This window comes from Micropterus dolomieu, linkage group LG17 (genome assembly GCF_021292245.1).
Source record: "Micropterus dolomieu isolate WLL.071019.BEF.003 ecotype Adirondacks linkage group LG17, ASM2129224v1, whole genome shotgun sequence".
Taxonomy (NCBI): domain Eukaryota; kingdom Metazoa; phylum Chordata; class Actinopteri; order Centrarchiformes; family Centrarchidae; genus Micropterus; species Micropterus dolomieu.
In genome coordinates this window covers 588,409-614,785 of record NC_060166.1, presented here as the reverse complement: position 1 = coordinate 614,785, position 26,377 = coordinate 588,409, and the positions used below count along the sequence as shown (strand labels likewise).

At 39.7% G+C, this 26,377-nt stretch overlaps 2 protein-coding genes across 2 annotated transcripts in view; one reads left to right on the top strand and one right to left on the bottom strand.

Moving 5' to 3' along the window:
* Positions 1 to 16,425, top strand: part of LOC123985987 (cell migration inducing hyaluronidase 1) — a 134,934-nt gene extending 118,509 nt beyond the window's left edge. Inside the window, exons 12-20 of the mRNA XM_046074017.1 lie at positions 1,356 to 1,536; positions 2,845 to 3,060; positions 3,948 to 4,159; positions 8,287 to 8,472; positions 9,616 to 9,820; positions 11,686 to 11,772; positions 12,418 to 12,575; positions 12,839 to 12,939; positions 13,376 to 16,425. Of these exons, the coding sequence (XP_045929973.1) occupies positions 1,356 to 1,536; positions 2,845 to 3,060; positions 3,948 to 4,159; positions 8,287 to 8,472; positions 9,616 to 9,820; positions 11,686 to 11,772; positions 12,418 to 12,575; positions 12,839 to 12,939; positions 13,376 to 13,503 (1,474 nt within the window). The 3' untranslated portion in view covers positions 13,504 to 16,425. The remainder of the gene's footprint in view (positions 1 to 1,355; positions 1,537 to 2,844; positions 3,061 to 3,947; positions 4,160 to 8,286; positions 8,473 to 9,615; positions 9,821 to 11,685; positions 11,773 to 12,417; positions 12,576 to 12,838; positions 12,940 to 13,375) is intronic.
* Positions 16,426 to 18,797: 2,372 nt separating this feature from the next.
* On the bottom strand, positions 18,798 to 25,879 carry mesd (mesoderm development LRP chaperone). The gene is made up of 3 exons (XM_046073709.1): positions 25,677 to 25,879; positions 20,963 to 21,195; positions 18,798 to 19,562 (listed from the first exon to the last, which is right to left on the bottom strand). Exons 1-3 carry the CDS (start codon positions 25,830 to 25,832, stop codon positions 19,298 to 19,300), a joined length of 654 nt encoding a protein of 217 aa, XP_045929665.1. The 5' UTR covers positions 25,833 to 25,879; the 3' UTR covers positions 18,798 to 19,297.
* Positions 25,880 to 26,377: the final 498 nt, after the last annotated feature.

Genomic DNA, 26,377 nt, shown 5'->3' with positions numbered 1-26,377 from the left:
AAGCATATCACTCCTGTCCTTCAGCAGCCTCATTGGCTCCTAGCTAAATACCGCATTGATTTCAAGATCCTGCTCCTGGCCTTCAAGGCCATTCATAACCTCGCTCCTCTGTACATCACTGACCTCATTCATAAACACATCCACACGTACTGGTAGGTCTTCTTCTTCTATTCACCTCACTGCACCATTCGCCGTTTGACCACTTTGGGGTTTAGAGCCTTCAGCCGCAGTGTGTAAATTATGTGTGTGGACCATGGATTGATGAAGTACTGAAGGACATTTCTCTGCCATTAAAACTTGTTGCCCTTTATTACTGGCATGTATTCAAACTGACCACAGCTGATGTTCTTCATGAAGAAGCAAACTGAGAACATTTGACAGCCACTTTTCAAACCATGTTTAATACCCCAAAGATAGATTTTGGGTGGAGGAGCAGCAGTTTAATAGAGGCTGGCATGTGTAAGAGCCAGATTTGGTATGCTAGAAATCCGGAAGCAATATATCAGATTAATTTATCTTGTGGGGAAAAAGAGAAGTCCACATAAAGTACTGCTATCTCGATGATTCTTCTTCAGCCTTCTTTGATGCAACTAGTTGTGCAATGGTGTGCCCGAGTTCAAGCGCACTCACGCTGTGCAGTGCTGAACATCTGATGATTCCTCTGAATATAAAAGATTTTCATCCCCATCCATGGCAGGGAGTCAGCTGTACAAACCCTCTTTCTACATAGAAAAATCTTACTATAGTTAGTTCTGACAATTTTGTTGATGACCAACCCAATGACGCTGCTTATTAAACTTCCAAACACATGTTCTCCTACTATTCTGTGCTCTACTGCTCTCCCATACACTGCATTGTTTCCTCTCCTCTTCTGCCCAACAACCACAATAAACACATGTCAAATAATACAAGGTAGATTAATTTGTCATTTTACAATACAGGGTTGTATAATGAGATGAAGTTGCAGTTCCCTTTATGCTACTCACAAAAAGTAAATGTATGTACAAACATTTTATACAGTAGTTGGGTGGATAAATAAGTCAGAGAAATAAAAAGTAAACCCATCATTACTCAGATACAGATAACTTGGTGAGATAACAGGTATGGATGATCAGATTAATGCTAGCCAACTACAAACATTGTTCAGGTAAATAATAATGGTATGAGATGGGACTTGACACCTAGTCTTTAGTGTTGAAGCATGTGGTAGTGGATGGACACTTCTATATATGTACATCAACTACCCCAACCTCCATCCACTTACTTTTCACTGCACTATATCAAAGTTACTTTTTGCTAAGCTACTAAAACTGAGTGTACATTGCTAATGGGTTTCTGTGTTTGTGTCCCTGCAGTGATTTTCCGATTCGGGGTATGCAGATCTACGATGGGCCCATCAACATGCAGAACTGCACTTTTCGGAAATACACGGCGCTGGATGGACGGCACACTAGTGCCTTTGGCTTCAGGCTCAACAACTCCTGGCAGAGCTGTCCAAACAATAACGTCACTGACATCACCTTTGACCACGTACCTGTGAGTCAACTTCTGTGGAAAATAAACAACATCACGAGACATTGTTAGAACACAGATGTTTCTTTGAGATTAAATGAAAATGGGAAAATCTGTACTAACATCAGGTAAGCAAGTTTCAAAATGGCAACTTTAATATAAAGACTGGAGCCCAGTAATATAATGTCTCTATAAAGGTACCCTTTTTGACCATGGGAGGTACTATGTAGCAAATGCATGAGCACATGCATGATACAAATGTGACACATTGATGATGACACATGATTTCCCACCATTCTGTTGATCAATAGTTGGTGGTGGAAAGATTAAAGTAACGTGCATGGATTAAAAGTAGGGTTTAAGATAAAAATTGTTATACAGATGCTTTGAAGTAAATACACTGACATTGTCACTAACCATGAGGTCATTTGTTGACATTGGATTCTCTGGAAATACACAATGTGTTTTGGTGAGAAACTGAATGTAAACATGTGGTTGATTATAAGGAAAGTCCAGAGAGCAGCTTTACATGAAGGGAAAAATGTGATTTCAATTTTTAACCTTTGTTCTGAATTTATTGTCATCAGGTTAAATCTGAAAATATTCATCCAAACCTTAAAGGTAGAGCAGCTTACATGTATTAATTACTTTGGTTTGCCAATGTATGAATGGATTGTAATGTAACTTAAAAGATTAGACATTTCCCAACTTTCTCGGTTGTCTTTAAGCCTGTGGACTGATTTCTACTGAACACTTTACTATGGATTGCTAGCTAACATAGCAAAATATTGGCTTGAGTGGATAACATAGAACCTAAAAGGTTTTCCCAATATCTACATTTTAAAATTCACACTGTTGCTATAGTGTCATCATTAGGAGATTGATTCCACTATTTAGCCAGGTCCTTTTTGGATGAGACTGGACCATTGTGCCATGTTTGGTGCATTTTCATTCATGGGAAGGCAACATTTCTTTGAAAAGATAAGATAAGATAAATAATTTAATGGAAAAACAAATCTGCAGTGAATCACACTTACACATATGTGGACAATTTAAATTTAATTAATTGAGAAGTGTAAAATGTGTAAAATTTCTCATGCATACAAAAGTGCCCATTGAATTGGTACAAAATTCTAAATAGATGTTTAGTTGAATCTTTCTGAGCTGTCCTCACCACCAGTTACTGTAAACTGTAAGATAATAATCAGATCGAGTAAATCTAGGATTAATAAACATTTTCCTCAACGAGAGTATGCTGGAGACATTTGAATACTGAAAACTCAATACGAGGATCTTAAAATGTATGCATATCACTCCATCCCTCTACTGTAGATTACGTCTCGCGTGTTTTTTGGGGAGCCTGGTCCCTGGTTTAATAAGATGCAAATGGACGGGGACAAAACGACCATCTTCCACGATATCGACGGCTCGATCAGTGAGTATCCCGGAGCCTTCCTGGTTAAAGAGGACAACTGGCTGCTCCGCCATCCTGACTGCATCGACGTGCCCGACTGGAGGGCTGCTATCTGCAGCGGCCGCTACGCACAGGTGTGCAAGCAGTCATCAAACTCTCTAAACATTTCTTGTCACAAATCAGCCTTGACAAGCACAAATCTGCTTTCTATTACACCCTCTTTGGCATTGGTTGATTACATGTCATTTCACATCCCAATCAAAGTGCTGTGTGTGAAAGTGAAATCATACATTCATATATAAGTACATGTTCTGTGTGAAATAATAAACAAATCATGCATAGCTCAGGGCTGCCAACTTCTTCTAGTTTAGTTTGGAGTGAGATTCAGTATCTGAAGTTGGTCCGTTTTCTGAGTAGGCCTTCTGTGACATTACCCACTGTAGGGCCATCACTCCTCAACCCCCAGGAACTTTGTTTAGTTCAGCAGCCAAGTTCACATTTTAAAGCCTGTATAGATGACAAACCAAGTCAATAATCACTGTTATTGATATGTATGGTTGATCAGCATACTTGCCAACCAGATACCATAGTCAAAATCGGGAGACCAATCCTAACATGTCAAGTGAATATCTAGTGAAACTGTATTGCTGAAATATGAGTCCAGAGGACAAAGAGGGAAGGGGGCATTGAAAATGGGTCTCTAAGGAGATTCTGGAGGGTTAAACCACTGAGTGTACTGAACTGGTATGGGTGTGTTTATATTGCTTATGAATTCAACTTTTCATTTATAAGATAGAAGCTTGGGTTATTTATTCTTTTTACATGTTTGTAGTTTAATGAGCCAAATTAGTCAATTTGTAAAAAAAAAACCAAAAAAACAAAAAAAGAATACTCATCCAGTTCTTACACCTACATTAGGTGTGTGAGTCCAGGAGCCATTTAAGTCAGATGAAATGAGAAGAAATATATATAACTAAATATTAGAATCAGCCTTGTAATTCCATGGTTGTGTTGTCTTTAGATCTACGTCCAGACACGTAATCCTGCAAACCTGAACATGCACATAGTGAGAGATGAGTACCCTGATCACCCCCTGACACTAGAGGGCGCCCTGGGGAAGAGGAAACACTACCAACAGTTCCAGCCGGTGATCACACTGGCCAAAGGCTACACCATCCACTGGGACCAGGCAGCGCCTGCTGAGGTCACCATCTGGCTCATCAATTTTAACAAGTCAGTGGACACATGAGCCACTCTGAGGACAGCACACACTTATGACAAACACCACCCTCACACAAATCATGTTTACAGCAGGTACTGTCTGCTTTGGATTGTTTGACCAGGTAAGAATCAGCTGTTTTATTTATCATGGACAGCGCACATTAACATCAACAGGATGTACTGTAGATGTGCCAGATTTAGACAAACCATCATTTTCAATCTCTGGGAAAATAATAGAACAGATACATTCAAGCCATTATAACAGTTGTGACTTTGCAACCATGTAACACTAAAAAGCACAAAGGCCTTTAAACAAATAAAAAAACACACGGAACATAGACATGCATAATGGGTCTTTCAGACAGAGTACGACGACCGCACTGCTGCGCTGTGAAGCCCGTTATTTTCAATAGCTTGCGTCACTGCGGTTTGTTGCTGTGTCGAGCAAAGCGTAAGCGCAGCACAGCGCACTGCTTGGCGACCTTACGCGCACGCCGTGTTCCAAGTTCAAAATAGTTGAACTTTTGCGCTGAACCCATCAGTTTTGCTCTGAACCCCACAGCCAGCGCAGCGCAAATCGCTTCCTTTCTGAAAGGGCAATAAGGCAAATGGAGCACACAAGGCAACCAATATTAGAAATCCCATATGGCTTGTGATAAATTCAGACTGATGGAGGTGACTGCATCATAGCAGAAGGAAAAGTTAATTTCCCCTAGCAGCAGCTCTGGTGTGCCTGCTTATATTAATGTATATCTGAGAAGAACAAATGACCACTTGAAACAGGTCTCTGTCCCTTTCCATAGTGGTGTGTTTATGACTGAGATTATAATTACTTGCCCCAAAGGGATTTTCTCCTAAGGGTTTATGGGCACTTATAATATGGCCATCAAGAACAAGTACATCAAGTACAAAATATAAAGATGTCTGGCCCGGTGCTCATATCATCAGTCAATATATGCTCAGAATACTAGACAGGGTAAATTGAAGAGCTCCATGCTGAAATGCAGTGCCCACTAGGTAGAAGATAATACCTTGTGGGCAAGAGATACTAACATACAATGTTTTGAGCAAAATATCCATATAAAAATATTATTTTTCAAGACTCCTTACTAATTTCACATTACAGGGACTTTTTGTCTGTTTAACAGTAATAAATATAAGTAAATGTGGTAGTGAAGTCAGGGGTTGGGAGCTGTGTTTTGGCTGTTTATAACCTTATTGTAACTGCATTGTAAAACTTTCAAAAGATTTTCTCCATTTCAACTCAGCAAGATGTATAAAAGATATGTCTATACAGACTTTGAAATCGTCCTAGAGAAACAAATTGACCTTTTTAATCCAGTGAAAAGCATCCAGACCTGCATTTGAACAGTGTACAAGCCTGGTTCTTTGACCACACCAAGCAGCACAAGGGCTTCATCTGTTGCAGTCAGCCATCCATGAAGTGAATTTTTACCTTCTACTCCCCCATCACACTGTTACTGGAGTAGCACTGATGTAAGTGCTCACAGGAGGCAGAGGAGGAAGACTGTGTCTCAGTGAATGGAGCTGTCTCTTGTGTCAGATTTGAATGTCCTCCTCGCTGTTTCTCCACTCCTCTACTGACTCCTGGTCTATATATTTTTGACCTCAGGGTTCTCTGAGTGGTTTTGGTCTGGTGTTCACAGACAGCTGATGTTGTATGTTTCCAGTGTTCATTCAGTCTTTTGTCCAGGTTCATGATCATGTCATACACCACCCCAGTCTTCCTGTCCTTGGGATGGGCTCTTTAGGATTCACCAGAGTGTTAATGAACTTGATGCGCTTCAAGCAAAGTGCTTTTCAGATGGTCTAACTTTCAATCCCAACAAGCTATGTATTTTCATTCTACACATCCACTTCTCTCACTTTTTATGAGTTATTAGAGTTTGTACAAAGTGTTGTCCGACCACATCTAAATGCACAGCTGTTCTGGATGACCAACACTTAACAGCTGGCTTGTAGTCAGAGATAGGCACGAAACAGGATGAATTGTGCATTCATACAGGATCTCCTTGAAAGCATTCGTGGTAATGCACTCTGTCTTACACACACAATACGCTGGAAGTAGTAAAGAATAGAAAAAAGACAGCTTGAGAAAGAAGTTTAAACCCTGCTTACACTCACGCCTCCACACGCCTGGTCAATCATAGGTAAAGTGTGCACGGCTGTTGATTCCAGAATTGTGACAATGAAAAGGGTGTTGTAAGATGCTGACAGCCACTTATTTGGTGCATACTGATATCTTAACCCTTAACGTAGCTGAATTTCTATCCAGTTATAGAAAGAAGGAATGCTTGTACAGTTAAACACAAGATGTTGTAGATGATGGCATAGGAAGCTAGCTGACAAGTTTAATTTTGTTTTGAATCTGGTCCCTCCTTGAAGGCTTTCTGTAACGGCAGGGCTGCTCCTGAGGTCACTCCAATAACTGAAGCATGAATAACTGGACGCTGTCGGCCTAACTGAGAGCCTAACTTGGGCTCCTCCCTTCCGATGATGTTTACAGTTTGGCCTTCAGCTACTGAACTGGATAAAGGCCGGGCGTCATTTCATGCTAGTCCACTACTCCCTATGGCCTGAGTCCACCCTGACATGGACCGTATGGAGCCAAAGTTACTAAAGGATGGTGTCTACACCAATGGCCCCATCTACAGTTCACAGAGGAATACAGCAAGTGAGGCTGATTCTCTGCAGAAAGAGTTGAACTATGACTTGTTTATTTTGGACTTTATTTAAGAAAACAACTGCTGTCTGTCTTTTGAAAGTAAGCTAACTGACCATGGTTTAATGAGCCATGATTTCCTGCCTTCAGTATGATGTATTAAAATGCACCTACTTCCTGCTGATTTTAAAGCTTTGATTAAGGATCTTGTAGCAGACTCTGTAAAAAGCTGTTGGGCCAAATAGATTATGTTCAATATGTGCTGTCTTGTTAATTAATGGTTGACTTTGGGAAGAGAAATTGGGAAATCCATGGATTGATTGATAAAGAGTGTACATGACTTTATGAAGTGAGAGCAACAATTATTAAACTGGGAGTTTGTTGTAGCAAACATTAAACTGTAAAGTTTACAAAGTACATACTTTTGAAAAGACTGCAAGTCGTATTTGATTGCTAATGCATCATTTAGATATGAAGATAAATACAAGTCAGGTGTAACAAAGAGGAATTGTTCAGTAGCTGACATCCAACTCACTTGTTTTCTTTTCTGCTAATTGCAGTATATAGTAGTTGCATTTAGACATTCGAAATGGCCGTTCTTTGCATTACTTGATTCAAATTTATGAAACAGAGGTAATATTTCTCTACAGTGTATATAGTACAACATTTTAGTGTAAGAAACAAATTTCAAGCACAGGCACACATATCTCAGATTAAATTGCATAAACACCTAACTGCCACTGTGCAACTGTGAGCTTCAGTTAATGTCGATTTTGCCAATTTCTACACCAGATTTCTTCCTGCCATATTGACCCCACATAATTTTTACCATCTGTTATTTTTGCTATTAATTGGTTATTCTCTTACTCTTAAAAATGTCAGAAAATAGTGAACATGCCCATCATAGATTCACACGGGGGTCTTCAAATGTCTGCAGAAGCAAAAATCAGAGTAAAAGGAATAGTGTCCTAATGTCTTTTAGGAATGACTTAAACAATACAATTATGATGCCAGTTACTTTTCTATCTTCCGACTAATCAACTCATTTGTTCAAATCTGTTCACAAGTGATGTGTTAGATAAAAGTAGAAATAATCATGACAACAGGTTTTGCTGTGAGATTAAGTCAGTACTGTATCTATATCCGACTTGCCTCAGCGTATCTCCTGAAACCTCCTAGGACAAAGCTCCATACAATGGGAGATCAAGCGTTCTGCTCAGCTGCTGTGGATGCTTTTAAACGAGGCCTGAAAACCCATCTTTTTAGGAGAGCTTTTGATTGAACTTTTGCCCCTTTCCTTTGCCTTATTGTTTTTGTTTTATTTTCATGCTCTGTGTTTTTATTTTTTAGCACTTCCTATTTTAGCTTGTAGCACTTTGGGATTTGCTTAAATATAAGGTGCATTACAAATTAAATGTATTATTATTATTATTATTACATTTCTGTCATGTTTCAGAAATGACTTGATCACCGTGGGCCTCTGCTACCCACAAGGCACCACTTTCACGGTCATCTCCGACATCCACAACCGCCTGACCAAACAGACCCGCAAGACCGGCGTCTTCATGAGGACAGCACAGAGGGAGAAGATCAAACAATCCCACCTGGCTAAAAGATACTACTACTGGGAGGAAGACACTGGGTCAGATACACATCTTACAACACTGTTATCAGAAAACAACATTCAGTGTGACAGTGTCTTTTGAGTAGTGCAGTTCGATGAGTATTGAAACCTTTACATTTTCTGCCTATTGATTATCATACATTATGTTGTCAACTTGTTCTGCTGCCCCGAAGAGACCAGTATATCAATTAATGCAGCTTTAAATATTCAAATTAAAGTATTATTCCAGTTTACTACCACTTTGTCATATTTTTGTAGTTTTTATCATGATTTGTACTCATTCTTATGTCAGCAGTCAGACGATCTGTAATTTTCACTGTAATTAGTCAGTCAATTGCAATGTCACTTTACTGAAAGGAATGACGGCCACAGCTTGAAAAATAAGACCAGTTGACAAGTTGTTCTAAACTTTATTATTGTCATCCTGTGTGAAAGCTCTAACCACAATCTATTCTAGAAAAATGGAAATAAGTTAAATATCTGGAAAAAGGGATTTTAAGAATACATTTTCAATTAAATGTACAGAGCAAAAGAGATGAAAAGGGACAAATGAGGGAGCAAAAAAAACAGTAAGAAGAAGAAACAGAAATACACTGAAGCACATTGCATTCACCAAAGGAAAAGCAATTTGAGACTACACAGAGCCTATCTCATAATTATGACTATTGTATCTCATTATCTTGACTTACTACCTCATAAGTATGACAAAAGATCTGATAATTACAATACATTGTATTCTGTGATTCTGTGACCAAATAGTAAGTGTTTAGATTGGATGTGTTTCAGATGAATGAGTGTGCATACTGCTGCTTTATGTCATGTCCGTCATAGATATCTACTTAACGTACATTACGGCATGATGTCGTCAGGACATCTTCATGGATATTCACTCAAGGCACAGGATGCCACACTAATAATGATAACATCCACATTACGCAGCGACATCAGTATCTCTCACTGTCTCAAACTAAGGAGGAAATAAAAAGCAAATTAAATCATCAAAAGCATCTTAAAATGAGCAGATTAAAAAGGTCCTACACATCCTTAGTACTGTCATTTCATATATTTATAAAGATACATCTGCATGTCAGTGTCAATTGTTTCTGTGATTGCTAAGCATCAGATGAAGATATGTCTAAAGCTTTACTATGTGCATTGCAGCCTACTCTTCCTGAAGGTAATGGCCAATAACGACAAGGAACAGTATGCCTTCTGCTCTGTCAAGGGTTGTGAGAGGGTGAAGATCACGGCTATCATCCCTAAAGGCAGTCCACCCAGCAACTGCATGGCCCAGGCCTACCCCAGACACGCTGAGCTGCCCGTTGTGGACGTACCCATGCCTAGAAAGATACCTAATGCCAGACTGGTGAGAAGGGGGGGGGGGCTGGCTATCATTAACAAACTAGAATGGAAGACTGTCACAAATAGTTTGTCTCAAACCCCTTTAAAGTTCAATAGTGTGTGAACTGCCATCATCTGCAGTTGCAGCATGTCTTTTTGTTCCAGCACACTGTGAGTGCATTCCAGTAGTGGTTTAACACCCCCCTGTTGACACCCCATAATGGCAATCTGGTGCCATGTTAACTGACATTTAAATACTCTAAAACAGGTTTCCAAACGTTTCATGCCACATGGAATAGAAGCCTAATGTAGTTCTGGGCCATGATCATTTAATTTAAGAGACATCTTTATTGATATCTTAGTAAAATGATTTTATCACTATTAAATCTTACTATTAATCAGTAAATATCACTCCTAATGAGAACAGTGATGCCCGACTTTGAACTGAAGAATTGTTGTCATGTCAGCTGTAAGTCTAGTGTACTAAAGATTCAAAGTACATCACCGTCAGTCATCGTAGACCTCAGTCTTGACGTTGTGTCATAGATAGACCAGTCTTTATAGAATCTTTAACACAATCAGTGCCCGAGTGATTCGGTGCCTAGAAGTAGGGAGTGTTTGAGGCACATGTTAAATTACTGAGTGACTGAACAATCAACCACTATATTTCTGCACTACTATTTTAACCCTTACCAAATATAGATAGGTTGTGTCCAAAATCATCCATCTTTCAGGATTCACTACTCGGGGAATGAAAGGACTGTATACTGTGTCAGATGGCAAAATCAAAGATACTTTCAAATAATACTAAGGGCAATCCTTTAATCTGCCCCAATTTAGGAATTATTCATAGAGCCCTACAAGAGAAGCTCAAGCTACACAGGCTCAAATGATCTTAGCAAGTCAGAAATATAGTCTTCTTACAATCCACTCTAAAATGGGTGTGGGTGTGGGGGAATTTCGGACGGACACAGTGATAGACTGCAGACATTTTTACCGCCATAGCAGAAACGCCACAGGTGTAATTAAAAACATTAACACTAGCTCTGTTCCATTTACAGTAAGTTCCCCATTCAAGCATTATGTACCAAATGTAATTAGTTATGCCTGCTATTTTCTTTCTATGACATGTCAGAATTAACATGAAAAATAACATTACAAAACAAACAACAGTACACAGATTATCAGAACAATCTCATTAAGAAATACAAGAACCAATAAAAATGTACAATACAAAAATAATAAAATGACAAAAAAATTTAAAACAGTTAATAAATCTATCAGCGTCGGGTGACAGAGTCGTTGTCAGCTCGTGTAGTGTGTGACCCCCTGTCACCGATTAGTCACATATTGTGAACGCCACAACGACTTCAAGACTCCTGTCACAAGACGGTCAGTTGTGTAGTGTGAACGGCACGGCCATCGGCCGGCGCTGAAAGTCATGTAGTCTGCACAAGCCTTTAGGCTCAGTGTATGAATGTGAGTGAATGCAGATGTAGTGTAAAAGTGCTTTGAGTGGTTGAAAAGACTAGAAAGGCGCTATACAAATACGGAGAATTTACATTTACTTTCACTCATGTTTCAAACAATGTTCCCAATTTCTAAGAAATACATTCCATTGTAATGAATGCCCATTTACTGTATCCTTATTTACATTCTGCTTTTCTTGGCTTCATCCTGTGAATTTTTCCTGCTACTGAATTGCCCACAGCAATCATTAGAAATGTAATTTCTTTCTTATATGAAAGTGACATTTGCAGCTGTGATCATTTCATCTAATTTGTTTAGCTTTGTGATTGCGGCGAGTAAAAACTGACTTCAAATTGCTTCTTTGAAATGCCAAATATTGTGTCTTCATTCCAACGCTGTCCCTTTGCTTGGTACTCTCAGCACTCACCAGAACACTTCCTGGAGGTCAAACTGGAGTCCTACAACACTCGCTTCTTCCACATCAAAGAGGACTTTGCTTTCACAGAGGTGTGTATCATATTGACAATAGAATAGTAGGTGTAGAGTAAGTCACTTTGTTTGACCTTGGACTTAGACCACTGGGTTATGAGTTACCAAACAGAAATGATTCCTGTAGATGTGTCATTCAGACACAAGTGTATTGTACGCCTGCTCAGAGAGAAACTTATTTTTCAATCTAGACCCTATTTTCCCATGTTTTTTGTCTATGGTACTAATTGGGACAACATTTTTTTTAAATTGGTCCATTACTGAGTGAGGGAGCTGCTGTCTGTAGCTGTGAAACAGGGCTGCAATATAATTCTTCCACTAAAGTGCTTGTTTTTGCCACTGAAAGGCTCTGATTGTGTCTGACAACATTATGGAAAGGATTCCTACAGAGATAGACCTCTTTGTCAAAGACTAAGATCTTTTATGTTTAACCAGAAACATACAAGATCCATAGTAACTATCCTCCATTTTAATAAAGCAAATTGTTTCTGTTTGTTTTAAAAGCGCTCTAAATAGGCTTTTTTTTCTTTTTTCTAAGGTGTTATATATGACTTGTGTTATTTGATGTTTGTTCTACTGAGTAAGTGACATCATTGTGTTTTTGGTTCTGTTATTTTATAGATCTCAGAATGGTAGTGTGATTGGCTGGTTGTGTTGTAACAGGTGAATGGCAGGAAGCTGTACCAACCAGAAGATGGGGTGCAGTTGACAGTAGTTGACGGGCATGATGGTAAGGTGGTAGAGAGCAAAGGCTTCAGGAACTCCATCCTACAGGGCATCCCTGCACAATTACACAATTACGTCAATGGACTGAGAGATGGGTAAGAAGCTGCTCCTTTGCTGTCCAACTCTACTAAAAAATCCTTCAACCATGTACCATTGTACTACCACTCTGATGAAGATTCTTACTGGTGACTTGCCACCATGTTGTGGTGAATTGTCTTTTCTTGCATTCCAAGAAAATTAATTGCATTTTTACAAAGTTATGTTATGGGTCCAGTGATAACACACATGCATAAGCTTAAAAGACACATACAGCTACTATCAGCTAAAAATGATGTTCTACCTCTCACACTTTCTCTAGTTCCATCGTCATCATTACATCTAAGGGCCGTCTGGTTACCAGAGGATCCTGGACTAAAGTCTTGGAGAGACTTGGAGCAGACAAAAGCATCAAATTGAAAGGTAGGTATTTCTGTTCCAAGGTGTACTGAGATAAATGTGAGCATGAGTATACTATACCTTGAAATGTATTGGAAAAACATCAAGCATTTTTAACCAAAATGCACTAGATGGTGCTGTGGCTTCATTGGTTGCATTTTACCCCATGTCACAGGCTGACAACAGTGTCTAAGTATTATTATTTCATCATCATTTTTACAATTTTAAAAGGTCAACAATTGTAAAAACAGCCAACCTGCGCCATCTGTCTTTGTGAAATTACAACTACATATCTGTCAAAAATGGAACATGCAACAGCCCACAATCTTTTTGAAGACAAAGATTTCAAGAAATGATGTATATACACATTGGAAGGAAGTGAACGTGAGGCAGGGCATGGCTAAAAAACACCCTGGTGCTCAGATGATTTCATTTACAATGTAATTTGGCCTCCCTGCAGACAAGCTGGCATTTGTGGGCTTCAAGGGTTCCTTCCGCCCTGACTGGGTCCATCTGGAGGTGGACTCTGACCGGGCCAAGATCCATCAGGTTCTGCCTGTCCCTGTGGTCCTCAAGATGAAGTTATGAGTGGAAAGCAGAGTGGGGAGGACAGCCAAGAGACTATGTAGCCTCCAGATACTGACACACATAATACCCACCCAAAAAACATGCAAAGACACACATGTACATATGTATACATATACACTGCCTGCACTGCAGAGGTGCTCCAAGCCATTGGTCCAAGATCGAGTGGTGTTTTTTCTAGGCTCGGCGGTGAGAAAGGATGTGATTTGGTGTGTTGAGGGGAAGACCCTCTCCCGGAGCCAGTACTGCCCATGATGAACTGTATCTGTGTAAGACCCCCACCATCAGCAGAGGGCTTTAAAGTGATAACACACCCTCTGGCAGTCATATTAGAGGTCCTCGGTGCAACAGTGGCTTAGACCAGCCAATGGTGTTTGCAGAAATGTGGCTGCTCCACAGACATTATTGGACATGATTGAACATTGTCATTGCGTCACAGACATCATTGTTATGGTTACATAATGTGAGCTTGCCAGCTAAAGTTACCATTGGATTTGGTGAGCAAATGATCACTGTTGAGCTGTGAAAAAATCTGTTTTGTGCACCAGCTAACATGGACATTAGTTTCATGTTAACATTAACATTGGCCGTAGTCCATCCTCTAACGGACTTCGCTATTTGTTTACCCCAGCACTCACATCTTCGCTTTCAGTCTGCTGTATGTGTCCCCTGCCCCAAATGCAACACGGTTGTTTTCCATTTCAAATATAGGATAGCACAGGAGAGTTGATGGTTTAGTTGCTCAATGAGAGGTAGAGAATTGCATGACCATTTTGGAATAAGGTAAAGTAGGACAGATGCCCCTTCCTCAGCCACATCCTTCAGCTCTATCTGGTAATCCCAGAGCTTTCCCAGACCCGAAAAACCCTCCAGCATGCTCTGGGTCTTTCCTGGGGTCTCCTCCCTGTTGGATGTTCCTGAAGCACCTACAGATCAGATGCCTGAACCAGCCCAACTGAGTCCTTTCTAAAATCCTTATATACCAGCCTGTAATAGACTGGGCAACTTTACCTGCAAGAGGGAAGGCTGTAACCACCGTAATGCAACGTCCAAAGAATTGGTTCAAACGTTTCTGCAGGGGGATCAGACACTGAGGCCCTCCTGCTTGTTCCCCAGTGAGATGTAAAACTTGGACAGGTTTTCCAACCAATAGTGAGGTTTATAACAAAGCTAACAAAACAACTCTAACTTGTCTCCCACCGAGTATTATGCAAATATTTTGCATGAGCAGAAATGTGATGGCACCCATATTAAGTTAGAATGAAATCTGCAAAATATTCAGTGCCTGAGATAGAAACAACTTCTGAGTTGTTGCCAAATGCTACTGAGATACAAAACAACTTCAAACTATGTCTGTGAAGATTTCCAGTCATTCAGATCATAGTTATCCAAGGAAGGTTAAAATCAAGGGCAGCTGGACTTGCTGGAAGATACTTGAAGACATTTCGGCTCTCATCCAAGAGGCCTCTTCAGTTCTGACAGACTGGCAGTGAGTCCCACCTATTTAACCTCTGTGGGGTCATTACCAAGGAGATGGATCCTGCTTGGTTTGTTGTGTGTCCTTATGGTCGTTTCATTGAGGCCTCATGTGACGATGCCTATGACGGTTGTTCAGACTTCGATTCAGTTGACTCCAAACAACCATAACGACATGGGCCCAGTTACAAATAATATCAATTTGACAAAATAGTTTGACTGAAACTCACCTTTTTAAGCTGTTCAAGCAGTCTGAACCATTTTTCAGCTAATTTGATGCTTTCACACTAGTCTAAACAAACTGAAACAAACGGGTTAGGGGGGAGTTACAAAGGGGTGTGTGTGATTGCAGTTTGTAGGAGACAAGGTTCACCAGTTTATTACAAAACCCTACATTAGGAAAGAAACCTGAGATATTGGATTGTTCACTTTTATATTGATCATTAAACAGTAACAATGTCTTGGTGTTTGATATTTATATATTACTAACTACTGGCCAATTGTCCATTGATGGACCTCCACGATGTCAGCCACGGGTTGCTCGAGATTTATGATGCAAATGCAAAGCCTCTTTCTGATCAGTGGGCGCAAATACTACACAAGTGTGAGCCAACTAATCAAATGCATGTATACGTGCCTCACCAAACATCCTTCCCATGCAGGTCTCCGTGATATGTGACACTTAAGTGGTTTTGGTGTGCTGCATTGTTTGAGTAAACTGTTAAAGAGAGAAAAGAGAAGATGAAAAAAAAAAAGAACATTCCTTGTTTTGCATCCAGACCTGTGGTTGTTAACTTGCTCTGTTTCATTCTGAGCACTTGATATTGTGATGTTTTACCCCCGTGTTTATTCATATCAGTGTTTGTGATCCATCTGTCTGTATTTTTGAAATGAACCAGCAAGAAGCCCATAACAATTTAAAAGAATAAATTAGACACCGACTTAAATCAGGGAGTTTTTCAATGTGCAATTTCCCCATTTCAAAATGACAGAGAAATCTTAGTTTCAATCAGGCGATTATAAAAAAGGATTACCCCTCCCTTCGCCGAAATAGCTGGACTTTTTCCGGAGGTTGCAGTAGTAATTTAGTGTTTTGTATGTTTAATTTGTTTTTAAAAAATCCACAGATTCCTAAGATATATATATATATATATATATTTTATACTTATTTATTGTACATACACAGTTGATCCAAATCTACGAGGGACATCTTTTGAGTTGTAATGTTATGACTGTCCTGTATGTATACTGTATGTAAGAAACCATTATAGCTCCATTTTAAAAGATTTGTACCAGACACTCACTGCACACATGCATTAGATTCTTGGTGTAGTTGGCTTGTTTTAAATGTACACCATATGAATATGTTGTATATGTGGCTTGTAAGTAATGAAGCTCCATAACTTTCTTTGAGGACTTTTGTACAGAAATAAATGATGATCAACAGTTTGAATGTCTGCACATCTGTTTGTCCCTGCCAGAACAAACATACATTTTATATATATACTACACTATGTGCATCATTAGGCAAATTGTATTCCTCAGGATTAATTTTATCATTGAACAAACAATGCTTGAAACTGAATTTTTAACTAAGAAAAAGTGAGTTTTGTCTTTATCAGGAGAATTTATAAATGTGCAGAATTATTAGGCAACTAAATTACCACAGTAATTTCCATCAAATGACTTGTTTATTCTCAGTTTTTAGATTAAGTGTAACAACACAAAAAGACATTGTCTCCAACAATTAGATGCATTTTTTTGGCCTTTCAAACATATTTAGAAACCAATATATTCCATAACTGCCATGAGCCTTCCATCCAGAGTCTGTCAGCTTCTTGATCTGTTCACTATTAACTTTCGCTGAAGTAACAACCACAGCCTCCCAAACACTGTTCAAGATTATTAAGATAATACTATAAAATACTATTGTATTGTCTTCCCTGACTGTAAATCTCATGTTTGAGAAGAGCCCACAAGATCTCAATAGGATTCAAGTCAGGTGAGGAAAAGGGCTAGGTCATTATTTATAATAGCTGCATTTGGTGGGCGGCTGTGGCTTGTAGAACACAATTGAAAATAAATACAGAAATAAATAAATGCTCACTTCTGAGACAGCAGAGAGTAGCCATTCAATAAATGAGGTTTCTTTAGGTAGATTTATTAATAAATTATATTTACTTAATTATTCAGTAAAACCACATGTTTTTGTGACTTGGCCACTGACAGATAACATGGAAAATAAGCCAAGTCTGTGAAACACTGTCACTGTTTCTGCACCACAGTCCATTATAAACCACATAATAGATGAAATTTGTACAAACATTGACTCGGGAAACACGTTAATTCTCTCTGTGATTATGGACCCTCACCAAAACTGCCTACTGGTTTTGCCTACAAAATAAAAGTGCGAGAAACTTTTTTGCAGCAATGCTATATTTCGAGTTGAATTGAGAGCTTTTACTTTTTTACTTAATTCTGAACGACATTAAAAGAGTCTGTAGCCTGCTTGACACATCTTTGAAAAAGCCCTCAGAAAACGTGATTCCCCCAAATGTCCTCTGCCTGGAGATACTGGGGAAATGAAAGCGTCTGTAGGTTGATGGATGCGAATCAAACAACGGAACACGCACACGACAGCACATGCTTAATTGTGAGAATGTAAAACAGTTGTTTTATGATCAATTTGTTGAAGAGACACTAACAAATTTTCTCCTGATGTGGGACACACAACCTTCTAGATGTGAATCCTGTGCTTTACCAAGTGAGCTAACCAAACACCATAACATTTAGTACAAATATTATGCCTTTTATTCTCACCCACCATCTAATGGATAAAATAATTGCTCTGAAGTCTTCTTTGAATGTATGTATTCAACAGAGTGATGAGCGTCTACACTGCCAGAATTCTACAAGAAGAAGAAGAACGTGGTGACGAAACGCGCTCCGTAGTGCTGTTTGTCTGTTTTGGGCTACTGTAGAAACATGACGGTGTGACATGGCGACGTCCATCTGGTCCATCAAGAGTCACTCTCATTTCATCTGTCCATAAAACCTTTGAAAAATCTGTCTTCAGGTATTTCTTTGCCCAGTCTTGACGCTTCAACTTGAGAATCTTGTTCAGTGGTGGTCGTGTTTCAGCCTTCCTGACCTCGGCCGTGTCTCTGAGCACTTGGCACCTTGTACTTCTGGACACTCCAGGTAGGTTGCAGTTCTGGATTATGGTGGCACTGGAGGATAATGGGTTCCTGGCAGCTTCACTTTTAATTCTACTCGAGTCTTTTGCAGTTAATTTGTCTTTTCTTTTCCATGAGCTTTTTGTGACTATTAGCAAGTTTGATTGTCCGGTGGCCCTGCCTCAAAGGTTTAGCTATTTCAAGAGTGTTGCATCAGCCTCAAAGGCATTTTACAATTTGTGACTTTTCGGTGTCAGTTAAATCTCTTTTTTGGACCATTCTACCTGAAATAATGCAGCTGCCTATTAATCGTGCACATCTTGATATAAGGTGTGATTCACTTTCACCACACCCTCCCTCATTACACAACTACATATCACCTGAAAATGATTAGCTCCAGTGAGCATTCAAGTTTACACGGTTTAGAGTTGGAAAATGGACATAGGAATAAGTCATTCAGAATACTTGCCTAATAATTGTTCACACAGTGTATTTTCCTCTTATTCTTATTTTAGTTTTATATACCTCATTTATTCTTAGCTTTCCCTATTTATCTGTACTTATTTATCTTTGTGCTACTGCAATAGACAAAATCCCAGCGTGCATGTTGTAAATTTGGTGAAACGGACAACATATACTCAGAAGTGACCATTCATTCATTCATTTATTCAGTCCTGAGAAAAAGCTGTATCCCATTTTATGTCGTCTTGGTGAAGTCATTTTGTTTTAGCTGTTTAATATCATTAATGCAAACCTCTCCTTGAGTACCTTTCAAAAACTATGTGCATTTATTGATTTTCATTTGGTGACAATCAAACAGAAAATAAGTAAAGACATCAGCCAGCACTGACATTACAACTGATTTAAAGAGCTTGTTACCACTCTGTGACAAAGAATGATGACTTCAAGAATGTACTTGTCATTGTTCCAATGAGGCAGTGGTGGAGAAAAGATACCAGCTCTGCAGTCAGGGAAATGTACCCAATAGGGTTTATTAGTTCAGTCACACCACTGACTCTGAACCACTGCATCTTCATGTGGTCCTGCTTACGAGTTCATTGATCACATAATGGTTGTGAGAATGAGCACTCCTAAGGCCAGAAGAGATGGAACCTGTGACTCGTCCCCTACTCTGTGTTATTCCATCACAGCTCCTGTTTCCGATGGCTGGCGCTGTTCCCCGCCAAGTCGGGCGTCTTGCTCTCTGTCTTCTTCTTGCTCTTCTTTGCGTTGACTGCATTCTGCTGCTTGTATTTGGCGCCGTTCTTCTGAGCAGCCTTCCCAGGGAACACCTGTCCCTCCACAGTGACATCCGCACAGCGTTCCTGGGCAACGAGGAAGTCTTTGACCTCCCAGGCCATGCTGCCGTCCCGCAGCATGAAGATCACCCTGTTTGAGCCCACCACAAACCTGCAGAAAGACAGAAGTGCAATGTTTGGGAAGATGAACACAAGTTAGTTGGCTGAATAGAAAGTGAATCTGTGACTTGCTTTGAAAATAAGAAGAACAGTTGCAAGCCAAAATCAAAATTGTGATTAAAATTCGGTTAACTGAACAGCCCTAGCGCACAGGTGGCCTCAAGTGCATTTGCTAATAAAATGTGAAAATGACAACTGCGCCGGTTGGAAACTAGCAATGACACTTGCACCGGGTGCAAGATAGGGCCCGAAATGGTTGGTAAGAAGTTGAGTTTCCTGATATAAAAGGAGCTGATGAGGTGTGAGGATCTGAATCAGTTGCTACTCTGAAAATACTTTTTTGGAGGATAAAGATTTGAAGAGGTGTGGAAAATATACTCACCCATACTATAATCTGACAAATATAGATAGATTAAAGAATAAATACCCATGTTTTTCCATTAAATAAAGTCTTAAGAAAAGAAGATCCAGTTAATGCTCTTGCTATCTTTTTGGTACCTCTGTTTGTCCGTCAAGAGTGTTTTAAACAATTGTTGTTTTTGATCAACACTTTTTCCGAGTATGCAGATGAGTGAGGTAGTTACTTTTGACCATATTCTTACATTGAGCACATCCTCTGTATTTGTACAGTTTTAACAGCCTTTTTTCTTTGATTTTACAAGATTCTGTCCTCTTTGATAGACTATCAATGGTGGTTCTATCAAATCTAAGGGTATTTACTGGATCTGATGATAATATGTACCAGTGTTTTTTAATAATTGAACCTAGTCTTTTGTTGTTTTTTTTTTTAAACCTGTCCCACCCAGCAGCCTGGTGTACAGTATGAGGAGCTAGATACCATGTTGTGCCAGAGAGAATTTGTTTTAACAAGAGAGTTTTTAATATAGTCCTTTATCTTCTTTATTATTTATTATATATTAATTTTCAGTGTAAATGCCTTTACTGTGACTGCAACTTTTCTCACCAATATGGCAATGTGTATTGTGATTACTTCCCATGAATTAAACTGCAGACCTGGTGGTATGCATAGCATTAAACAAGGTACATTTGTGTTAAGCATAATTACAAACTTATTTTTCTAGATACTGTGTCAGTGCTTTGGCTACAGTCTTGAACAGCTGCTATAATTTTTATAAACCCCCAGATGTCACTGTTCTGTGTTTGATGCTCCAAATATTTCTTCAGCACCAACAGGAAGAAAGCCCTAAAGCTTAAATCGGGCTTCGTTCATGCATTACTGCACATTTTATTTCTAATAGTTGATGACAGTGTTAAAATTATTAGTTGATTAATTGGCTAGTCCAACAGAGAGAAACTTCAACAATCATTAATTTCAGAGCAAGTTGAAAAGCAGCTCAACAAAGTTCTTGTGAATGTTAAATGAGCAGCTACCTCTGAAGATCAAAGTTGGCATTGAAAAGGCTGCCCTGCCACAGGCCTGTGATCTCCTCTGTCTCCTTCTCAGTGGGATCCCCTGACACTGTTGCAAAAACCATCAGAGTCCTGCCCTTCTTGGACATCTTAAGCAGCTCCTCAGGCTTGGACGGGTCCACCTTTGAGAAATCGATAGGAGGAGGAGCCCTCTTGTGCTCTGGGAGGTCACCTTCTTCAATGTCATCATCCTTCTGTACAACAAAGAAATGATGTACAGTGAGTTATGGCCGGGACGAGATGAAACAGTTGGATAATACAGCAGGTGTCTCGCTGTTGCTTTCTCCCTCTTTATGTGGTTGGAAGTGTGTGCCAAACCAGCATCTTTTCTACCTTATTATTTTAAACCGCTCTTCAACTTGGCATAACTCAAGGAGCTAAAGTCATTTTGAGCTACTTGTATATCCATTGTATGGTACTTTATACTTCTACTTCACTACATTTAAGAGGCAAACGTTGTACATTGTCTTCTATTACATTGCTCAGAATAAAATAGTTACTTGTTACAGTTTTAATAGCAGGGCTGAAACAACTCCTCAAGTAACTCATTACTAAAAACCACGGATTCAAATTATTTGCATCAAGCGTTGTTTAACACACATTATATATCCAGCACACTGTATTTCACATGGATGATTATTACTCTGTGTAATCAGAGACGGTTCAGAGAGTCTTTGTTGTGATTTGACAGGGCGGGTTACAAATGAAGAGGAACAGAGAAGAAACAGGTCAGTGGGGTTGTTCCAACTGGCGACTGGATCGCTTATCGACTGATCAGCAATTGGTTTTTCATGAGCCGATTTTAACTAACTCACTATCAAAACTAAAACCGACATAAAAACAGTTTCTAGAATCTGCACTACACTGCAGTGTTTGCCATTCATTGATTTGTGGTGACACAGCATGCGACAATGTTAACGCTGAATGCCACATACTATATATTATTTAATATGAGTAAAATCATAATTCATCATGGAGCTGTGCGCAGCGCAGATTCACTCAGCACCTCCGCTTGCTCTCTCTCTAGCTCGCTCTCACAAACACATTGAAACGGAGCAGTCTGTTTAGGAAAATAGGAACAACCCCAGGTTTCTTTTCAGCACTGTAGCCAGGCTGACAGAGAGTCGCAGCTCTATTGAGCCAAGTATTCCCATAGCTCTCAGTAGTTACGATTTCATGAGCTTCTTTAATGATAAAATTCTAGCTATTAGAGACAAAATTCACCAAGACCTGCCCTCAACTGGCACAGACTTATCTCTTAACTCAGGAACCTTAGAAACAGCTGTAGAACCAGATACATGTTTAGACTGCTTTGCTTCCCTCAATCTTTACCAACTAACTTCAATAATTTCTTCATCTAAACCATCAACCTGCCTCTTAGACCCCATCCCGACTAGGTTGCTTAAAGATGTTTTACCCTTAGTCAGCACCTCTATACTAGATATGATCAATCTATCTTTATCAACAGGCTATGTACCACAGTACTTTAAAGTAGCTGTAATTAAACCTCTTCTGAAAAAGCCCAACCTTGATCCGGATGTTTTAGCCAACTATAGACCTAAATATCTAACCTTCCATTTCTTCCAAAGCTTATAGTTTGGGCTGGCTCAGGTGAGTCCTGAACCATCCCTTAGTTATGCTGCTATAGGCCTAGACTGCCGGGGGATTTCCCATGATGCACTGAGCTCCTCTCTCCTCTACTTTCTCTCCCTCTGTATGCAACCTCATCCCATTATTGCATGTTACTAACACAACTTCTCCCCTTTCTGGTAGTCTTGTGCTTTCTCGTCCCTCTCCTCTCTCCTCCTATCACTTCCTGCAGGTTTTCTGGCTCTGGATCTGTGGAGTCTGGATCTGTGGAGTCTGGATCTGTGGCTGCGGGTCACCTGCTGCCCCCGTGTTCCTGCTCGACACCCTCTGCTGCAACTATTGTTGTGTCCTATTGTTATTATTGTTATTATAATAATTAAAATTACGACTGTTACCATTAACACTATTATAAATATCTGTACCATTTTTCATTTAGTCTATAGCAACATCACCTTCGCTGTCTGTACCTCTGTGTGTATATTGTGTAGGCTGCCTCCCTCCCCTCTCTCTCTCTCCTTACATCCCTCTCTTTTTCTCTCTGTTCCTCTCTCTCTCTCTCTCTCTCTCTCTCTCTCCCTCTCTCTCCTTCACCCCCAACCGGTGGAGGCAGATGGCCACCCACCCTGAGCCATGGTTCTGCTCGAGGTTTCTGCCTCTTAAAAGGAAGTTTTTCCTTGCCTCTGTCTCCTAGTGCTTGCTCTTGGTGGGAATTGTTGGGCTTCTGTAAATAGCATCATAGAGTACGATCTAGACCTGCTCTTTTATGAAAAGCGCTGTGAGATAACTGTTGTTGTGATTTGGCGCTATATAAATAAAATTGAATTGAATTGTTTTTAGAAAAACTAGTGTATTGAAGTTAACTCTGAGAAGTTAGTCTATCTGCACAACACAACATTGTCAATGTTGGAGACGGATATGTTAACATTAGAATACAGCTGGATTGTCGAGGTTGACACGCTGTACATATCTGTTATCAGTTGCACCCTCCTTCTCCCTGCTGCGCTAGTGCAGCGCCACAGTTACACAGAAATTATGTGAGGAACACTGCACTGTACATTTACAGTTGTTTCTGGCGGTTTCTCTTCGGCCTGTTTCTTCCATGCTGGCATTTCACTGACTTGCTACAACGTAACACCGGTGATCTCAAGTAGCCATGATCAGATGATATGAAGATAGAGATGATCTGATATCCCAATCAATCAATGGAATAAACTGCAGAATACTCTTTTACTAAAATAATTATTAGCTGCAGCCCTAATTAATAGTTTATAATTTTTGAGTTAACAAGCAGCTCATCACAACAGTTAATCTTACATTGAAAATCTAAAACCCCTGATACATGTCAACCCATTCAACCAGAATTCTGTGAGAATTCTCAGAACAGACAGGGAGACAAGCGCTCTGCAAGTAAACGGCAGACGCTCTATGGATAGTAACCATGGCAACAGCTTCTGTGCTCTACACAGCTGTAGCTTATTAAACTTATAAACTATAAGTAAAAATTATAGGCTACATAAACTTTACCTGATAAGCCTACATCTAGTTTTGCGCGGATGCTCTGCCATGTGAATTCCCTCCTGTTGATGTCCATATAGGGGAAATACTGGGTTAACACCACTCACAGACTAAAGGCTGCCCACCTTTCTTGGTGAAAAACTGGGTTACAGAGTGACATCCTTTCCTTTGTCTTTCCTTTTATGAAAACCAGATTTTGGTTTACTAGGCAACATTGTGATCACTGTATTTCTGGCACATCTTCTGACTGCAACTAAACACCTTCGCTGATCAGTGCGCTAAGGCCGGACCAAACCATTTCATGCAGATACAGGGGGGTGGTCGGTTTATTATTATTATTATTATTATATAATATACTGCCTTATTATATACTGCCTGAAACAATGAAGAACAAATGCACCAAGCATTCACACTCTGCATTGTTAACGCTTGACCTACCACATGACCCTGAATACATGGTTGGTCCATTCATTTTTTATATATATATATATATATATATATATATATATATACACACACACATACACACACACACACACACACATTGAGAGAGACAATTTATATGCCACTATTATATACCCTGACAAAATAGGTGTATATATAAAACAAATATATTTTCAATGGAAAATGCTAAACTGACCTCCAAATTATGATAAATTGTAAATTAGAAGCACAGACAGGGATCCAGATTAACAGATACAAATCACTCTGCATTTATTTGTGCATTATGCTTTATGAGTTAGGTTTATTTACATTTGTGAAATCTAAACCTTTACATTGCATCAAGTAGTATGTGTTTACCCAATACATATGAGAATACTTCATTAATGAGTTTAAGAATGTATATTCACTGGAATCCTATCATCAATATAGTGATAACTTCCATTTAGACAAAACATACATTTTATAACTTCTATTCATTTCCTTCCAAGTATTCACTGCATTCAGTCTGGACAGACGTGGACGGAAACTGCTACTTTTCTGGTTTGTGCTTGTAAGACATGCTGGATCTACGTTCTGTATTTGCAAAACGCTTCAGTTTTTAGTGGTGATTTGGATTTGCAAAGCACACTGTGTTTGTTAGGGAATCGTAGAGTACTTGCTGCATGTCGAAGTGTCCTTGGGCAAGATACTGAACCCCGAATTGCCCCTGGTGGCTGTTCCGCCAGTGTATGAATGTGTGTGAATGCAGATGTAGTGTAAAAGCGCTTTGAGTGGACCAAAAGACTAGAAAGGCGCTATAACGTTACAAATACGGAGCATTTATATTTGAATGGAGAAAGTTAACGATACCGTGAACGTTACTGGAGAACGGAACAAACGAAAAGGTAACGCTAACACATTGTAACATTAAGTGAACTAATGTTAGATACTAATCTCTGTTACCACACCTATTTCAGGATTTATATCGGGTTAGATACTAGTACAAGCACGGGGCTAACGTTAAACCGAGTTGCATGTTGCTGCTGCTGATGCATTGCTAACTTAACTGCATACTTTACTTAGCTAACGGCTAGTAAGTTAGCTGGCTAATGTCTTAATGAAAACTAACACGTTAACGTAACAGTACCTCCCACTGCTCCAGGAGCCGTGCCATATCTGCATCATTGTAGTCTCGGATGTCCTTCTTTTTCTTGGGATTATCTTTGCTACCAGTCGCTAAAACACAAAGCAAATATGTGCAGAGTAGGAACGCTACACATCTCCACCTGAAGTCAGACGCCATGTTTACAGATGGTGTGTTCTGATTGGCTGTGGAGTCTGCCGGCCACAAGGCGGGAGGGGCGTGTCAGAGCCGGAAAAAGCCGGCTGGTGGCTGGCGGACTGGAGCAGGCGTCACCACGTGAGGGGATTTCACAATAAAGCCAGACGAAACATTTTCTCTCCATTTCTGGAAAAAGTGCTAAGTTTTGCTCAATTCAGGGATTCCTATGGGATCATGATTATATTATCTGATCCCATTGACACTCAACATTTGAGCCAAAAAAGCCAAATATTGCTGTTTGACATAACTTCTGACTACACCAAATAGTTTTAAAAAAGCTCTGTCCTAAGGCATTTAGTTTCTGACTCTGATGGGGGAAACAGGTCCAAAAAATTACTGTATCTCTGACACATGTAGGCTGTTCTTTGTGATCTCCTTTTGATAACTAATGCAATAAGTAAAGTAATATTGTTTCACTTTCATTCACTGAGCCTCCCCTGAGGCCCGCTTCACACTCTGAACCCCCCCCCCCCCCCCCCCCCCCCCCCCCCCCCCCCCCCCCACCA

Coding starts and splice junctions, on each gene's coding strand:
- mesd (XM_046073709.1), bottom strand. CDS start 25,832: ATGGCGTCTGACTTCAGGTGGAGATGTGTAGCGTTCCTACTCTGCACA. Junction 21,196..25,676: donor GGCTCCTGGAGCAGTGGGAG/GTACTGTTACGT, acceptor TTTGTTGTACAG/AAGGATGATGACATTGAAGA. Junction 19,563..20,962: donor GCCAACTTTGATCTTCAGAG/GTAGCTGCTCAT, acceptor GTCTTTCTGCAG/GTTTGTGGTGGGCTCAAACA.